This window comes from Manacus candei, unplaced genomic scaffold (assembly GCF_025592945.1).
Source record: "Manacus candei isolate 608988 ecotype Guabito, Panama unplaced genomic scaffold, ASM2559294v1 h1tg000153l, whole genome shotgun sequence".
NCBI classification, from domain to species: domain Eukaryota; kingdom Metazoa; phylum Chordata; class Aves; order Passeriformes; family Pipridae; genus Manacus; species Manacus candei.
This window is the reverse complement of record NW_026138201.1, coordinates 2,825,748-2,844,015: the sequence shown is the minus strand read 5'-3', so window position 1 is coordinate 2,844,015 and position 18,268 is coordinate 2,825,748. Positions and strand designations below refer to the sequence as shown.

General features: G+C 41.8%; 2 protein-coding genes across 4 annotated transcripts in view; one reads left to right on the top strand and one right to left on the bottom strand.

Moving 5' to 3' along the window:
• GYS2 (glycogen synthase 2) overlaps positions 1-12,989 on the bottom strand; it is a 41,640-nt gene extending 28,651 nt beyond the window's left edge. The window contains exons 1-5 of one of the 3 annotated variants that reach the window (XM_051772401.1): positions 12,825-12,989; positions 12,459-12,684; positions 5,000-5,181; positions 2,279-2,470; positions 1,308-1,493 (exon numbers count right to left, since the gene is read on the bottom strand). In XM_051772401.1, coding sequence (XP_051628361.1) covers positions 1,308-1,493; positions 2,279-2,470; positions 5,000-5,181; positions 12,459-12,579 — 681 coding nt within the window. In that variant the 5' untranslated portion in view covers positions 12,580-12,684; positions 12,825-12,989. Of the gene's footprint in view, positions 1-1,307; positions 1,494-2,278; positions 2,471-4,999; positions 5,182-12,458 lie in introns of all 3 variants that reach the window. The other 2 variants (XM_051772399.1, XM_051772402.1) reach the window with 2 other exon arrangements.
• The window catches only part of SPX (spexin hormone), a 288,585-nt gene that overhangs the window by 37,270 nt on the left and 233,047 nt on the right, over positions 1-18,268 (top strand). The window lies entirely within an intron of this gene.

Here is an 18,268-nt window from a genome sequence, read left to right as displayed (position 1 = left end):
CTCGACTGGGTTATTCGTGCTGCCTCATTAATGCACGTAAAAACACATCTAACATAGGAAACTGGGTTTAGTAGGGGATAGATGGAGAGAGATCTGACAGACAGAAGTGACAGGACAAAGGGGAATGGCTTCAAACTGACAGAGAGTAGGGTTAGACTGGATATTAGGAAGAAATTCTTCCCTGTGAGGATGGGGAGGCCCTGGCACAGGTTGCCCAGAGAAGCTGTGGCTGCCCCATCCCTGCAAGTGTCCAAGGCCAGGCTGGATGGGGCTCTGAGCAACCTGGGACAGTGGAAGGTGTCCCTGCCCATGGCAGGGGGTGGAATGAGATGATTTTTAAGGTCCCTTCCAACCCAGATCATTCTAGGACTCTAAGATTCTGTGTTTCTGAATAAGGCCAGCAGTACAAACTGCTCAGGCCTTGTCTTTGGAAGACACTGTTCCACACTGTGTCAAGCTTCAAACATCCAAGTGATTTTCTTCACTGCTTTCAGCCAAGAAAATACATGCATAATGAACAAGGCATTTCTTCTACCCACCTCTACCCTCACTAAGTGCTGGAATGCAAAAATCTCTTTAATTCAGTTTTGTCTGTGACCATATTAGAAACCCCAGCTTATGCAATGCACCTCTGCTGAAGGCAGTGCTAAAGACATTTGGGTCCTTGAAAGGTTGGTTTCTGTAATGCTTTGAGTGGAAAGAAAACAGTGAAAACCCAAAACCACTAGACAGTTAACAAAAATTCCAAGAAACAGGTGTGGCTCCTTTGAAGTCAGAAAATACTTCCTACATTTCCCAGTTACAAATAAGGCCTAACCTGAAATGCTTGAAATTAGAAAGACTTACTATGACTTGCAAGAGTTAAGAAATAGGTTGGGGAAAGAAAAAAACCACAATTTAATACAGTTCCAGGGTATTTTGAGCAAGAGGGGGGCTACTGGTTATTTTTTCTGCTGCTCTTCATTAAGAAATAGTATTGTGAGGCTGCACATGAAGGGTCAAGTGATGACTACAGCTGAACAGGTTTTACATTCCCTGGTTACTCACGCTGCTCTAGTCTCCACTGAGCTTTAAGATGACCTGTCAGATGACACAGACAAATAGACACTCATGCCTAGACACCTCATGGTCTTACAAATACCATTTCTTGTGCTCTGGAACCAAGAACTGATCACTCAGACGTGGGTCAATCACAAGTGATCACACAAAACAGAAAATACAATATATAGTGTAGCACAGTAAACAGAAAAGGAGCCAGGAGCTGATTAGCTAAAAGAAAAGGAAAGAATGAGAAAAATGTCTCTTACGTGGTCAAGATTGTTGTAGAAATCAATACTGGCTGCACACAGGTATCTCCCAAGCAGAGTGGCATGGGTGGTAAAAATTGTGGCGACGGGAAGTTTCTGAGACCGAGCCAGTATCAAACCCACTCCTGCCTGCCACTCGTGGAAGTGGGCAATTATATTGGGCTTGTCCTCAAACTGACAGGAAAGCTGAAAATAGAAATAACATACATGAAACATGCATTATCCTGCCCATCATCCCAGCCCCAGAAACCTCTTTTTTTTTTTTTTAACATGATGCCTTGTAAGTGCTTGCTTTCTTTCTTGTGACAAAACAGTACAATTGAAGTCGTCATGTGTCTTGATTCCCACCAGCCCTAACCCTTAGCCCAAGGATGGGCCTCAGAACAATCTTCCTCAAGTGTCAGGAACTCTGGCAAGGACAGTCACTCTTATTTCCTTTTACTTGCTCTTCTGCTGTTGAAGCTCTTGTTTGGATAAGAAAATCATGAGCATCTATGACAGAGAGACGATGCTGCAGGTTAACTAAGCTTCCCCTCTTCAGAGTGACATCTGAAGTCACAGTGCCACCATTAATTCTGTCTGTCTGTCCATATGCCCTGTTCAAGGCAGTATCTGATTGCTGAAACATGGCTTGACTGGCTTCCAGGACAGTTTGGGAGTGTGACAGCTTCACTTCCAGAGGAGAGAAAAAGGCAGTTTGAGATCCTGCTTGTAAGAGTATCCTGTGACAAATAAGGGAATTGAGAAGAAACAGTGGGAAGTGACATAAAGACACAGCAGAAATCACACCAGGCAGCCTCCTTGCCTTTCTCCTGGAAAAATATAGTTAAAAGACCATCTAACATTTAAAACTTAAATACAATTCCTTAAAATTATAGTTTCCGAAGTGGAGAGTAGGAACCACATCCTAAAGCATTTTTGGTCTGCAGGCAAGGCTGAGGTTTAAAAATCTCTAGGTTTAAAAACTGTACCTCTTTTAAAAACCAGGCTGTTAATGATCCAAAAATCACAGCATCGTTGGCTTCTTGGTCATGATAGGGGATCCCTATGTTGCTGGCGTCCCAAAATTCACCTTTCCACCTGTCCAGATTCCAAGCTGCTGATCCTATGTCAAACAGTAAGACATATGGGCTGCCCTCTATCAGCCATCTTCCAAAAAAGACCTATAGAAAAGAGGTGAGTCTATGTTAAAGACAATAAATAAACAAAATATAAAATATAAATAAATATTAAGAAATAAATAAAAACAAAATAAAGCAAATGTTAAAGTGAATGTAAAGGCAAGTTAGAACAACGATTTTCATCCATCAAATCTAAAGTATTTGACACAGGGAATATGTGATCACAGTCCCACACACCCAGGACTTGCAGTTTTCCTAGCAAAATAGGTGGAGTAATATTGGAACAAAGGAAACTACAATCTTTAGAAACATTTTATTTTTAAGACTTTCATTTTAGATTTTCATTGCAATATTAACCTTTTTTCCATGGGGAGAAAAAAAAAAGCTTAGGAGGACTGCACTTGGTTGAATAATGAAGCTTTATGTTCTTATTGAAGAACATTAGATTTTGTTCTTATTTCAAAATTATTATTTTCTGTCAGTCATTTTGGATCCAATCTTTTGCCATTTATGCCAGATCACTGGGGATACCTGTATTTACCATGATATTTCCTCATTCTTCCCATTTGGCAGAGTGGAAGGATCAATCCAAAGGTGTACTAATACCTAAACCCACATCAGGCTAAAAATACAGCTTTCCTGCTTTATCTTTAAACATCTCTAAGAGTGTAGAACTTCACTGCCTTAAGTGACCCAGATGTATCCAGATCATACCAGTCTGCACAGTCCAATTATCTCACATTAATTCCACCACCAAAATGGATGGGACCTCAGAGGCTGAACCCAGCCCTGACACTACAACAGGTTGAATAGAGGTCAGGTCTCGAAAAAATGAGTTAAAAGCTCTCAGACCTGTTTGCACAAAAAACACAGGGTGTAACAAAGAGAGGTCTGCTCCTTTTTGCTACTTATGTATTTATTTCAGGCCATCCAGATTTGTTATTCAGGAAAATTAGGTTGAAAAGCAGACAAAGTCAGATTATTCACCTAAATGTGTAGTCAGGTTATGGCAAGGGACACACCTGACCTGAGAAGTTTGGAACCCTTGGTTTAAAACGATCCATTGTGATGCATAAGCAAAATCCAGACATAAATGTTAATAGGATAAGTGCAGCTCCTGGAAACTACAGCGTCATTATTGGAGATCAAAGCTATATTTGACGTCCCTGGGACAGATTTGCTGCTGTATATGAATATTCCAGCAGCACAGTGCACATGTGAGTCTGGTAGAGTTGGCTGATTAAACGGACCCTATTGCTGGAACAGCATGAAGGGTATGTACAGCACAGCAATTATCTGCCCCACAAGTCTAGAGCTGTTTTCCAAACAAAGGAGTGTTACACTGTTTGCAGACACCTCTTTATAAGCAACACAGGCAACATGGATAATTTGGTCAATCACTTATGAAAATCTGATAGAAATAAGTTAGATTAGACCTTTTAGTTTGACCCCAAACAATGGAAGCATCACCTCAGTGCCCCCAGCAGACACCTTCCCAAGCTGTGGCACATATTCATCCAGCCACACACATCTGCATGACATGAAACAGGGCATTAAATCCTAATAACAGCAGGACTGCTCTTGCAAAGAGAGATAATACATTGCCAGAGCCACAGCTGGTGGCAGTCCAAGAGCTTCACGAATTTTTACATTAAAGTGTGCCATGCCCCTTGGCCACAGACACTTGTAAAAACGCTTCCTTGCTGCTGTCTCACATCTGTTCAGCACACATTATAAGTAGACAGCTTTTCCTCCTGCAGACTAAGATCCCTGAGGGCCTCAGGGTTGAATCAGAGTGAAGGGAGGTTCTAGATCTCTGCTGAAGGCTGTCAAGAAAGGAGGTCAAACTTAGCATGTGTTATCTTCCACTGATTTTCAGGTCATCAGCTGCCCCAAGGCTGCAGGTGCTTGTGGCTCAGTAGCTGCCCATCAGCACAGCAGATTCCATCCCTTTCATCAATACTGGAAGAAATTTATTCCTAGTATACTGTTGGAGAAACTAAGTCATGGAAAGGTCATGAGGTTTGACTGAGGTATCACGGAAAACACTGGTTAAAAATTGTGTTGAATCGTGTTAAAAACGGGTGAATTCACTCCTGGCGTTGTGGTTTAACTGACACTTCCCTAGGACTAGTTGCAATGAGCAATTCTTTGTCAGTTGGGTGCTTTTCTTAAGTCCCTTCCTGGCTTTCAACTCAATATAATGCTACATAAGAAAAACCACGAGCTAGTGGAACCCTCTCCTCACTCCAGCACAAGCATGTGGAACGAAGGGCTCAGTCAAAGTAAGGTCATACTACATCCACTGAAATCTCACCATACCTTGAGACTAGATAAATAAGTCATTAATCCAATTAAGCAGTTAAAACCTGTAATTGGATAAACTGGTTCTTCCTCAAAAATAACCTTTAATGAATTGACTCTGCTGTTTTAAGTGGGTTCTGAGCCTCTCCCGTGGTGACATTGAGCAGGACTGCTGTGTCAAGTGGAACGGCAAGAGCATTAACCCGAACCGTAATCTCCTCACAGTCAGCTTTGTTGCCCTGGGAAGCAGCAGCACATCTGATTTACCTGACACCCCTGGCTTTTCATGTTGTCCATTGCCTTCTTAACTGCAGCATTGGGAGGCTCACAGAGTTCCACCTGAGTCTTCACATTCTGCTCAAAATAGGGGCCGATCAGAAAATAGTTTTCGCCCCATTCGTCCGCTGTCGTTTTGGCTTTGCTCTGGATCACAGTGTAAATGCCTCCCACTGCAAAAGAAGACCACAAAGAACAAAATATAGAAAGGGAAACAGGCCACAGATCTCTGTAATAAGCTCCAACCCACCTCTAGTTAAACCACTTCACACATGCAGGTTCTAAGTGAAACCCAGACTCTATCAAGTGAATAGAAGTTCAGTCTCTTAAATGATATCAGAGCTTCACTGTTCAGTTGAGGGATTCAAATCCTGGGGCTCACTGATTCTGCTGCATCCCAAGCATAGCCTCCTGGTTTTTTTATTGCTGCAGTTCTAATTTCAAACATATTTTTCATTATGTGGTAAGATCTGAGCCAGCACTTACAGTTTGTTTGACACAAACCACTGAGAGAAGCTGAGGGACTGATGGATGTCATGGACTACTAACCATAAAAATGGATAGAAACCAATATCCTCAAAGCAGAAGCTGCCTCATTCCATCATCATTCTAAAGAATTATTAAAGCTGGAATGAATGCAGCCTACACTGACAATATAAATGTCTGCATTGTCCTTGGCAATACTCCAGGCAAGAAGACTGTGCTACACCTTTCAGCAGTGACATCAAAATTACATATGGAATCAGCACAGAAAGTTGCTAGTGATTCATAGCTGCTGCTCCAGGCTCACTTTTTTCAAGGTACTGAGATATCCAGAGGTGTCAATGCACCTCACCCAACTGCATTTGTCAAGAATCTTGAGAAGTTACCCACTTTTCCTTAAAAATCTGCCACAAACAACCACTATTCACAATACAGCAGGCTGAGGTTTTTTGGGGGATTAGTTCCTAGATTAATTAAACTGTATCCCCTGACAACTACAGGAAGCTTTCTGCAAAGCCTGGTATCTTGCAGCCCTGAGGAATCCAATGAGAGAGATACATATTTAATTATGCTCCTAGAAAAGAAATTGTGCACTTAATTTCCTTTTTGCTACAAATATCCCATTTGTTTTGAGTGCTGGAAGGATCCCTAGCTCTAATATTTTCATGTCAGGATTCTAGGTATTAAACAGAAGAAAAACAGATGCAGTTCCAATCTACCAGCTTACTAAGTAGAATTAGCACGATAAATTATTTCCCTTAGTAATTCAAGACCTATTAATACCCTTAGTAATTCAAGCCCTAAGAAGACAAGAATCTTGCAGATCTGTGTTCCTAAATCATGCTCACAATTTTAGAGTTTCATGTCATATAGATGTGGAACTGCAGAAGGAAATTTATGCATAACGCTATTATTTTTCACTTCATTAGGACCAGAAAGCTTAAAAAACTACTTTATAGTCATCATATACTTCCATGGCTGCTTTGCACAGGGATTTATGGAAATCCTAGGTAAGTGATACTGTATTTTCCCTCTGCTCACAAGCTGAGAGATTCTACTCAAATAGCCTCGATTCAGATAAACATAAAATTTTGATTACATGAGGCAAGTCAGAAAATTCAACCTAGAAGGTGATAGTTAGGATGATATGCCTGTTCTTACAGAGCAGTAAATACATCACATGGGCATAAGGGGCTTCAATCCAACACGGATAAACAGGAGGCTTGGTAGAAATCTTAGTCATGGTTTGAATTGGCAGGAGGACAGAGCTCAGGAGCAGGAAAAAAAAAAAATAGAAAATATGACTTGCAAGATGAAAGATAAAAACATGATAAAGCTGTATATGACTAGAGTGGTGCAAAGGCCTTTCCCCCATCACTGGAGTGCGAATCAGCCTCTTTCACACTGCAAGGGGTTCAACACTGAGCTGAGGAGATGAATTTCCACATATATTCACTTTAAGAGTAATAAGGAAGCTGCAGCTGATGGGCTGAGTAGAACCTGGACCTTTATTTTGCACAGCCAGCAGCTGAGTGTTTCTTTCCACAAGGTTTTGTATGTCCTAAAGCACCAAAGATGTAGGGAAAGCCTCTTATGAGGGAAAAGGTGGAAAGTGTGCTGTGCTCTGCCATTGTAATCTGTTGCACAGCAAGGTAAAAAAACATTTCAGGGAATTGATTTGCCTGAAATGCAATGAAAAGTACTCAGGACAAAATGCTAATATTTTATAATTTTTTGTAAATATTATATATTTACAGCTAGGTAAAAAAAACATTTCGGGGCATTGATTTGCCTGAAATGCAATGAGAAGTACTTAGGATAAAATGCTATTTTTTTTACAATTTTTTGTAAATATATATATATATATATATATATATATATATATATATATGTTTTATATATATATATATAACACTATAAATTATAAACCCAGTACATTTTAGGGGCTGTAAAAATTCTTCAGAAAATAGCTGTGATAAAAAGCCCTGTTACCTGGTCCCAAAACTGGCTTTTGTCTTCCCAGTTACTGTGCAAATGTGACTCACGAAGCATGTCTGTGCATAAGCTTTAATTGACAGGGGAGGGAAACTGTGTAAGTGAAACTATGGATGTGGGAAGTGTTGGGTATAACTTAAAAAAAGACATCTTGAGAAGAACAGAGCAATGTCTAGAATAATGCATTGACTTTTGAAATGACACTTTTCCATAGCAAATTCAAGGAGCACACTGTATATCATTGAGAGATAGCTTAAATGTGCTCAGTTACTCTGAATTCCCTGGAAATATCTGTGCCAGTAAGCAATATCCTAGTGAGTAACAGGGTTGATATATTCACTTGGAGCCTTGGAGAATTCTCAAATTACTTGCAATCATTTCGTTAACCTCCCTATTCTTCTCCAATAAGATGTTTTAAGGCCATATTATAACCAGAAAACCTTCCCAAACAACAGGGATGTACCAAAATGTTACAAGTTTCTGCATCCCGCCTCTGAAGTTTTGTACTTTGAAACTGGTTTTAAAACAAACAATAAAAGGAAAAATGAGAAATAGATGCAGAATCAGGAGAAATCAGATGCAGAGAACTGGTTTGGAACATCACAAACATAGGGAATGAGCTGTAAAACATGAATACAGAGATAGTTTAATTTTCTGGTCTTCATCAAAATGCTTTATTCAAATATTTAAAGTTTTAGTGGTTTTAAAATGCCCTTGAAAGAAAAACATTTCTATTATTTCTTTTTAAAATATGTTTTTAATTTTTCTACCAGAATAAATTAAATCAAGTTAAAAAGTAAATCAATAAATGGTTTCCCACATTCATTTCCTTACCATTCCTCCTTTTTTATTTTAAGGCAAAAAAATAAACTGGCATGGAAAGGGGAACTAAAACGTTTGGGAAAGAAGGGGTTTTTTAATTTAAGAGAAGTTTGACCTTTTCCACACACTCTTTTCCTACACAACAGAGGACCAGAATAATTCCAGGGCTCTTCAGCTTCTTTGCCATGGCCTGACCAGGCCACTCTGAAGGCACCAAAGCTTTCCTGAGAACCACATCTGCCATGGGATCCACGAGAGCAGTTTGACCCCAGGCTCAGGACTCAGGCTGACTTCACTGCCACAGTCACTTATTACATCAATTACCCTTTTGTCCTTCTCCTCAGAACGTGCCTCTGGTCTACACAGCTGTGATAAAAATTGGGATTGAACTTCTTTTTTTCTAATATCTGATCGAAATTTGATTGATTGATTGATTGCCTGTCGAAACATCTGGGGACCATTTATAGAATAAGGTTCTAAGATGTGTCAGGTGGAAAAAAAACCAGAATATTCAGATGGCAGATGTTTTTTCATGTATTATTTTGGGCTATGTTTGTGGCCAGGACTTATCAGAAGACAGAAGTTCTCTACATTCTGTGAAATTCTAGCATTCCAAGCATATTTTGAAATAATGCTGAAACGCTGAAATTTGTAACAGATGTCCACAATTGAGAAGCTATTTCTGTGTGCATCATCCCCAATGTATAAGATTTCATCAGAAATTGGTTTGACATTGACACACCACCCCACTCTAGAGCTGCACAGAGCTCTGATGCTGTGCTCATGCCAAGTTTATGCCAGCACATCCCCACTCCCCAAAGGGTGTTACTTCAGCTGTGTCATAAATTACAGTATTCACCTTCTCCCAGGGAAGTTTCATCACGGAAAGACATTTAACACAGAGGAGGTAAAATCCTGGTCCCACCGACTTAATTTGACTTCCAAGAGTCCAGATTTTCACCAGAGAAACCAGAGATCTCTTAACCAAGTTTTCTTTTTAGCACAGTCTTCATTCCAATGGGGATGGAAAAAAATATTTAAGATTCATCTACCGGTAACTGTTGAGCTAATCTGTTCACAGCTGAATGATGATACAACCTGGCTGTTTGCCCAGCATTTTTAAGCATTCTTCTATTTTCTATCTAAAAGCTGCTAGTGGTGCAGCAGAGGATACTGATCTAAATATCACTGGAATTACTTTAAAGACATCTTTACGGAGAACAGACCAGGTCTTGAACATTCTCAGCCCTTCTCATTAATGTGGCAGAAAACCCACGACAGACAAACCCAACGCAGACATTGTTTGTAGCCATTTCATTTTCTGCTCCTGTCCTTAAAGCTTTTATTGATCATGTTATGGGGGAAGGAAAACCGGACCTTTTTTCCACAGATATATGACCAGGCCTGGCTTTGCTGGGGCATGATGGTCAGGAGAGAAGGGGAAGGGTGAAAAATGCTGAGCTTCCCCATGATTACCACCAGATATGCAACACTGCACTGGGGCCCTGCATTTTTGCCCTTCTGCCACAGAAACACAGTAGATCCACTTCTCAGTATGGGTCTTACCCATCAGTGAAAAGCCAAATAAAGCGAGGAAAACCTTGCAAAACAAACTAGATTTCTCTCATTTCCTTGGCAGAGGACTTTCAACGCTAGAGGATTTCAGTGTTGTGCTTGCTTTAGCTGGCAAGTTCCTTTTCACATGACTTGGGGGAAATGAGAGGGAGAGTGGCACTGGAAAAGGAGCCTTTTTCATTTCTCATTCCCTCCTTCAGCTACCTTATCTCTGCTTGCTCCAGAGAGAAGAGAAGAGAGAGGAGGAACAGAGAGGCCAATGCTTTCCAACACTTCTGTCAGAGGTTGTAACTCAGCACAGGCTGCAGCCAAGACAGAAAATATAAAAAGGGAACAAGGAGAAGTAGAAAGCTCTGCCTTATTACATTAAATGATCTAGACTTTAAAAATTATAAAAAAATAAAGAGGGGCAACTTTACTGTTCCAGATGCTGAAAAAGAAGTGATGAGACTCTGGAAATAATGGATACTTGTAGATCTCTACTATTACTCTGGCACACCTTTACACTGCCAGAAAGGAAGAACAAGACCTTCATGTTAAATGCTCAAAATTAGCTTGCCAGGCAATAAATCCAGCTAATTCTTATCTTACCCTCTGTATTAGGAACATATACAGCAACCCTATATATATACAATGAACTCTAAAACATGCAGCAGTATTAAATCTATGTGGGGTCACCCTGCTTTGTCAAATAAACAATTCCTCCTTCTGCTTAAGGAGGTGGAAAATATACAGTATAAGCTAGTATTTCCTAAGCCTACATATCTTCTGTGGTGACTCTCCCTGTACTTTGCTGGCTACTCTCTCACAGTGCCCTAACATTTTCCAAGAACTGTTTATAAAAGTTAAGTCACCATGGAATGGTATTTAACCACGTGACTTAGACATTCGATTGCCTGGAAGTTGTAGGAAAAAAACTCTCAGTATCAAGAATTTACCAGAACAACAGGTTGAAACTCTCTTTATAAAGAGTTTTTGCACAGATGTTTCCAGTCAAGGTTGGTTGGTTAAAGGAAACTCTGCACAGAGATCCAATTCTAACAAAGAAATTGCTTTCTATGACTAGTTCTGTCAGCCCCATTCAAATATACAGGTTTGGTAAGAGGTACAATTAAAGGCACCTTATTTTTAAACTAACTGAATAAATATCCACTCATGAATATTTATTCTCCCATAAATTGTGAGAATAGTAAATTTTAGCTGTGTCAGTAGCTTTGGCGTCAACAAGAGCTCTGTGAATGATTCAACAATTCACTGCACTTTGTACACACACAGGAATAACAGATAAATCGAATTGTTTTATTTTTTCTTAAACACACCGCGTGATAGCCACAACCACTGGGTCCAGATGACTCAGAATATTTATATACATACTACGGAGTTCAGAGATGGTAGTGACAACATCTGAATTTCCTAGATTTCTGCTGCCATCTGCTTGCCAGAGGCTCACTTATCATGCACACTGCAAAAGGGAATGCTGCATGCTCCAGGTTCTGGCATTAGTAAATGAACTCAAAAATCTGACTTAAACTACTGAAAAAGAAGCCCACAGGGATGCAAAGTGCAAAACTTACTCTGCAGCACCTTTCAGTATTGATGCAGCTCAGCATTTTAAAAAGACCAATGCAAAATCACCCTGCAGGGCAGATTAAATACCAGAAGCTACCACAGAATAGTAATTCCCACTTCATGGAGATAAACACCAGCACTGCCTGCTCCTCTCCCACATATTTCCCCTTTAAAGTTAAATTCTTAATAGGTTATAGATCCCCTTTCCTGATTAATCTCTGTTTATCTGCCAGGACAATAATACACCGGGGGTTGACCATTTACTCAAATAACTCACTTTTGTGGTGGAAACAGAGCTTGTTCCCCCTTAGTGAACTACACATACCTGAAAGGGGATGATTCAATGAGTGAGTTAGAAATGGAGGCAGGAATATCTTTCCCTAACAAGCAGGTGCCCTTTGCCTGAGCAGCTGCATGCAGTGAACAAATGAAGCACCACCTGTGTTTGCAAAGAGCAGCCCCAAAGAGCTGCAGCTGGTCACTGACGTTTGTTCAGTGGCTGCAATGCAGCTATATTTATTTATACCTCTTCCAAGTCTGGCCTTTTCTCCACACTGCTTTAGAAGGCTGAGGGAGAATCACAGGATGTTCTAAACTTCTCTGAATCTGATATCTGTTCTACACCTCGTTTTCATGCATGACATTCCCAAGTGAATTTGCATGGAAGGTAAAACACAAACATGTACAAAGGAACGTCTATACATCCATACACCTGTACACCTAGACTTATCACTTGGATGTTTGAACAACCTCTCCCTGGTGGTGAAAAACATAAAGACACACAGACAACCTGACTATGCTCATCCCACACAAGCAGAGGAAGATGCAGCCCACACACAGCGTGCAGTTACACACGGATGCCACACGCCCTCCTCCCAGTGCAGTGCCTCTGCAGCCCACTTGTCCTTCTCCAACCTCTCCTTTAATGCCTTGCTTGTCCAAGCCCTTCATGCCTCTCTCCACTCCCTTAGAAACTGCAATACCAACTGCCAAGTGTTGTACAAACCTTTGTGGGTAACCTCCCAGGAAATTTCAAAGAGCAACAAGTCCTCCACTGGCAGGTCATCATCCTCCCACTGAGGAAGCCCGTTCAGAGATGTTATGGACAGAGATCTAGCCAGTGGCATCTTCTTCAGCCCTTGAGTGCTCTCCACACAGGCCACAGCAGTTAGCCAAGGTCCAGTTACCGAGGCAGTTCTCTGCAGTTCTGGTCGGAGCAGTCTGCAGGTGTGCTGGGATCCGAGAAGGAAATTATTCAGATAGCTGGGAGCTAATGGGTTTAAACTGTCTGACCACCAGCATTAAATTGGCTCAGGGAAATCCTCGGGGCTTGAGAAGCAGCTGCTGGTAGAGGTAAGAATTTAAGACTGACCTGAGAAAGGTCTTGACTGTTTTGGGGACACAGCTCTTTCTTTTTCTTCTTTTAGAGGGGGCTAAAAAACGCTTTGGGGCTCCTCAGCCACAGCATTCAGTACCTCCCACCACCTCAAGGTCAATGGAACCAGGAGGGTTGTAAATTCAGCACCGCCCCGAGCAAACTCCAACAGGGAGGACCCTGTGAGTTCATCACCTGATTTGAGTCCAGCCCCCAAGTCCTCCCCTGGAGATACACCCTCCCATTAACAGCCATGGAGCTTCCTACCTGCTGGCTGCTCACCAGCCGGGGTGTAGGAGACTCATTCTACACAGTGGCTCTCAGGATACTGGCCAGGTTCAAGGCTGTTACCTGTTCCTCTTCAGTTCATAGTCTGGAGAAGCCTTAGTTTACCTCATATCCTTCCTCCACAATTATTTTCCACCCGTGTTTCCAGGGCTCTGCAAGAGCTGTTGGCTGCATTTTGCTCTCCAGCAGCCCTGCAGCCCTGTCAGCTTTTACAAACAGAGCTACAAAGGCTCTGTCCCTACCTTGTCATTCACTTTGCCCCTCCTTGAAGTCCTGATCCTTGATTTTCCAACTGGTTTCTCTTTTCTATGCCATAGATCTTTTCTGGCCTCTGGGCCCTTGTGCTCCACCCAGAGAACTCAGTGAGCACAGTGTGCCCCTGCCTTGCTCCAGCACAGAGCTGGGATGCTGCAAGCAGTGCACACACATCTGCAGAGATGCTGGTCCCTCCCTCACAACCTGAGATCCTCCAAGTTTCCCTGCTTGGAAGATTCTTATGTGCTTACATGTCTGGTGGAGGAGCCAGTGCTTCTGGGGCAGCTGTGTAAGTTAAATCTGATGCTGAGCTCAGAGCACAACCTGCCCAAAATCCACAGTTCAGCAGGGAGCAAATCTCCAGGTGAGATCCAGGACATCTGTGGCACTGTGGAGAATAACACTGCACCAGCAGGCATAGAGGGGATGGCTCTGAGCTCACTTAAGACAAAACAAGTCCAAGACAACTGGTCTGGGAGACAGGCAGCCTATCTGCATAAAAGTCTCTTACACATCATACATCATACATAATGCATGATGCAGCTGAGCATCCCCAAAAGACTTGCTCTTCCACTTCCCATGCCCTCCTTGCATTTATGGTACTCAGACCTATCCCTGGGCTCATGGATACAGCTCACTGAGCTAACCTAAGGATGTAGAAAACTGTTTTGCCAAGTGAGGAACTAGAGCTGTCTCAGAAAAGAGCCTGGCAAGAGGGGATGGAGAAGCACAGCTGGGAACAGAGGGAGTTTAACAGTTTACCAAAAAACTTATTTAAGTTTTTTTGCCTTATTTACCAGTTTACAAAAACAAAACAAAACAAACAAACAAACAAAAACTGGCCTGAGAATTGTTATTTTTGGAGCAAGTGTGGCTTTTACTACCTGGAGTAGATAGGAAAACCACGTCATCCTATAGTTTAAAAATCGTGTTATTTAAAAGAAAAAACTGTGATATTTGAAGGCTCCCTTTGTTTCTGAACATCAAATCTGTTCCACACTTTTCCCTGGACACCCAGCCTGAGGGTGAGGCTCACGAAGGCCATCTCAGGTGAGGACTTCCACTGTCCCTAAGCATTCCAAAGCCTGGAAAACATGCAAATAATTTTACAGCAATGAAGTTGTAATACCAACATTTGTAAGCTCCTTATATAGTCTGTGGTTTTCAGGTTCCTGGGTGTCACGTTTTTCCAGCTTCTGTTTGTAGTAAGAGAGTATTTCTTTTACTTTTTGAATTTGACAGAAGATGGTTTAAGTCCTTAAACCTTGGAGAATGATTTTGAAAGGGTCATCAGACACCACAAGATAATTTCACAAACACTGGGAAGGCCATCACTGGGTGAACATAACTCACCTTTCACAGGTTGGAGATAACTCATGGGGGTTTTTAACTGATATAAAGTGCTCAATAGCACTACGAACATTAGTATTAATTTGTATTTCAAGTATATTTCACTTTATCCAATCTGACCATCTTAGAGGGTTTTTTTTCACACATAGCCATCCCAAATTCCTGCTTTTTGTTATCAGTGAGGGAAAAGCATATCAAGTGCCTAGGAAAGGCTGTCTCTAACAGACAGTCCAGAAACTTTCATCCTTGCAAATGCTCTTAATTTCTAGAGGGCGAAGGGCCCTCCCTGCTCATTATATTTATGGCCTGCAAGGATATCTCTGGGATATCTGGTGCACCCAGAGTTATCCAGCTTTATGGCCATAAAGGAGGTCATAAAGCTGTGCACCAACAACAAAATAAAATCAAAACACTCGGGATAAAAGCTGTATTCTGATATTGAGAAGGACGACCATTAGCTGTCCTTTTTGTCAAGTGCAGTGAGGTGCAAGTGGTGAAAAGGACACTCTGCTGACACAACAACGATGTGTCATTTTTGTCACTGAGACAGGGAAAGGTTGTGACTGTGACTGCACAGTTTGCTCCTTTTTCCCAAGAACAGAGTTCATGCTGAAGTGGGAAGGTGGAAATGTACAAAAAAGAGTAGTTTTTAAAATATAACATTGATTCAAATCTTTTCCAGAAGTCTGGAAACCAGTGAAGCTGGTTTTGAGTCTGGCCTACCCAGGTTCTCGTATTGTTTTTATCACTAACTACAGAGATGCCCTTTGGTAATGCATTATTCACTGTGTGGCAACTCTGCCAGACATCAGCTGTTACCTCACTAAATTCTTTCTCAGCTCACAGAAGTGAGACAATTTTGCTTGCAAGGATACTGGACAATAACAAGGCTGAGTTTGAAAAGAAACATAAAATGTGTATTGTTTTCCCCAAATTTCCTGTAGTTGTCTGGAGATAGCAATGCAAGGACAATGCTGTGCATTCTGCCCTACCTGAAACTCCTTTTGGAACTGTTACCTCCTGGGATGTCATCTGCTCTGCACACTTTGATCCAACCACTTCTGTTTAAATAGATCAAACTTTTTTGTAAAAACTAACTCAGTACAACACTCCAGGAAGTGAGCCGTGGATATTGTCTTCACACCACAGTCCCTCCACAAGAACCACTTCAGACAGGCTTTTTTGGTGGAAAATCAGCTTCAGTCTCCATGGCTGCAAGTGGGTAGGGGAAGAAACACTCCAAGTGTGGGAGTTTATGAGGAGGTAACCGTCCAGGACTGGCTGGCTCTGAACAGAACTGGGGTTTCAAGGGTTCCCTACATTAATTGTAGGGAAAAAATAAGACACGGATGTTAGAAATGCTCATAGGCATCGAGACAAATTTTAAAGGAGGAAAAGACGATGGTTTGTAGCAGTTACTGATGCACACGGACTGTGCTTTAGATAGTGAGCAGTAGGTGGCACTGGTGGCATTAACGCGAGTCCTCCAGTGCCCGCGTTGTTTTGTCATTGCAGAGTTTAGGGGAAATCAGGGAGGTGTTCAAAAGTGCTCTAGGGACAGCCCTAATTGCCTGCCTGACCTCAGCAAGCTCAGATCAGCCCAGCTGGGAAGTGGTGGCCTTTGCTCCTTCTTTGTGCAAGGCCAAAAAATGCTCCAGATCTCACAGGAGTGCAGAATTGTTCCTTTCATTTAGAAGACAGTTGTACAGTGACCCTGGGAAGTGGCCAGGAGAGAGAAGGGGCTCAGAACCATCTGAAGTTTTGGGGAGTGATGTGACACAGAGGACTTTCCTCAGAGACACCAGGCATGTTTTGTCCAAAATAAACAGGCAGGACACACCTCCCAAAAGCTGGTGTGAGGCTGGTGTTCCCAGCTCTGAGAGCACTGGGGCCTCTGCTGCTTCATCCTCAGAGCAAGAATGAGAGTTACCAACCCTGCAGACACCAGCTCACCACGGGCAAGTTTAATGTTAATCCTGTTGGACTCGGCCTTGGAAAATGATGCTAGATGAGCATTTTCATTGCTCTCCAGCTGTGTGTTCTTTTTAACACTATTTCACTGTTTAAACCTGCCTTCAATTCCCTGCCCCAATTTTATCCTTTGACTACTAAAAAAGCAGCTGATTTAACACTAAAAGTCAGTAAAATCCCTTGTGTCTCTCTTGTCTGTCAGTACCTGCTTGTCTGATATTTGCAAGGTAGTCAGACTGACCTTCTCTTCTGTATCTAATTACCTGGAAATGCAAGGGGGTCCAGGTCCTTACAGCAATTAAAATAACATTACTGATCTTACCTTGTGTGAGTGGAGCAAGTTGTCCTCTGCTTTCTGAAGTGCTGCTTCTTACTGCTCTATCCAAGAGCATCAGTGTTTTCTGGTAGACCAAGGAGTGACAAAGGTACCTCTTGACACACAGGAACGTGGCTAAAAACCTGTATTGCCTTTCATAGGATAACAAGAATAAAGTTCATGTATCAGTGGCCTGGACAAAGCAAAACATGACTTTATTATGTTCCAATGAAAACCCACAATTATCTTTTTAAGTACTATGACAGTATAGTTATTAAGGTATTAAGACTATATTATGGATATTATTGATTGAGTTCAAGGAATAGACTGGTGTTCTATCAGCATAGACAGGGAAGCTGTTTGTTCTACAGCCAGGCAACTCTAATGAAGATATAAGACTGTGTGAGAAGATTCCCAGCAAAAAAAAAATAATTGCAATATAATTCATGTACTTGCATAGGGCTTACAAACATCAGTGAATGCAAATAAACAGCCTGAAGAGCCTGTTTATAAAATCTCAAAATCCCCTACCTGGGATACTCATTCCTATTTAACAACTTTGAACTAATCCCTCATAACATCCACAAGGCCACTTCATTGCTGATGACGTTTTTTAGAATTTTCTTTCATGATGGAAAAAAAGAGTAGAAAGAGAAAAGAAGTAGCAGCACAGTGAGGTTGCTGATGTGCTAAGAAAAGTGCTCACCACACAAACCACTGTTCTTCCCTTATCCCTTCATCTGTATCCACTCCCTCTTTTAACAGACCATTAGCTCTCTGGTTGCTTAAAGTCCAGGCACAAAAGATCTTGTACTGTTCAGTCTGTGATCACTAATAAAATAAAAACCCTCAAAAGTGGCTTTGGAGGGGACTGAAGGAGCAGCTGACAAACACGAGGTGACAGCAGCTTCCCAGCTCACACACTGCTGCCCACGTGCCTTTCACAATGCACCATCCTACCTGGGGGCTGTTTGCTGACCACAGAACGAGGTATGACCCTACACTTTAATGGGTGAGGGTGCAATCAGTGAGAAATCTGTCTTACTGCAGCCCAGTGATCTTCAGAAACCAAGATTCACCAGCAGAAGAGGAAAGGCCCCACTCCCTGTCCTCCAAGGCAACCAATGCCTCTTCATGCACATCACTCTTCAGAATCCTGCAAGATAATGTCCCACAACATAGCTTTGAATTCCCTCATTAACTAAGAACAGCATAAGAACAAAGCCAGGAAGGAACTGTACAAGGTTCCTGTACTAAATGT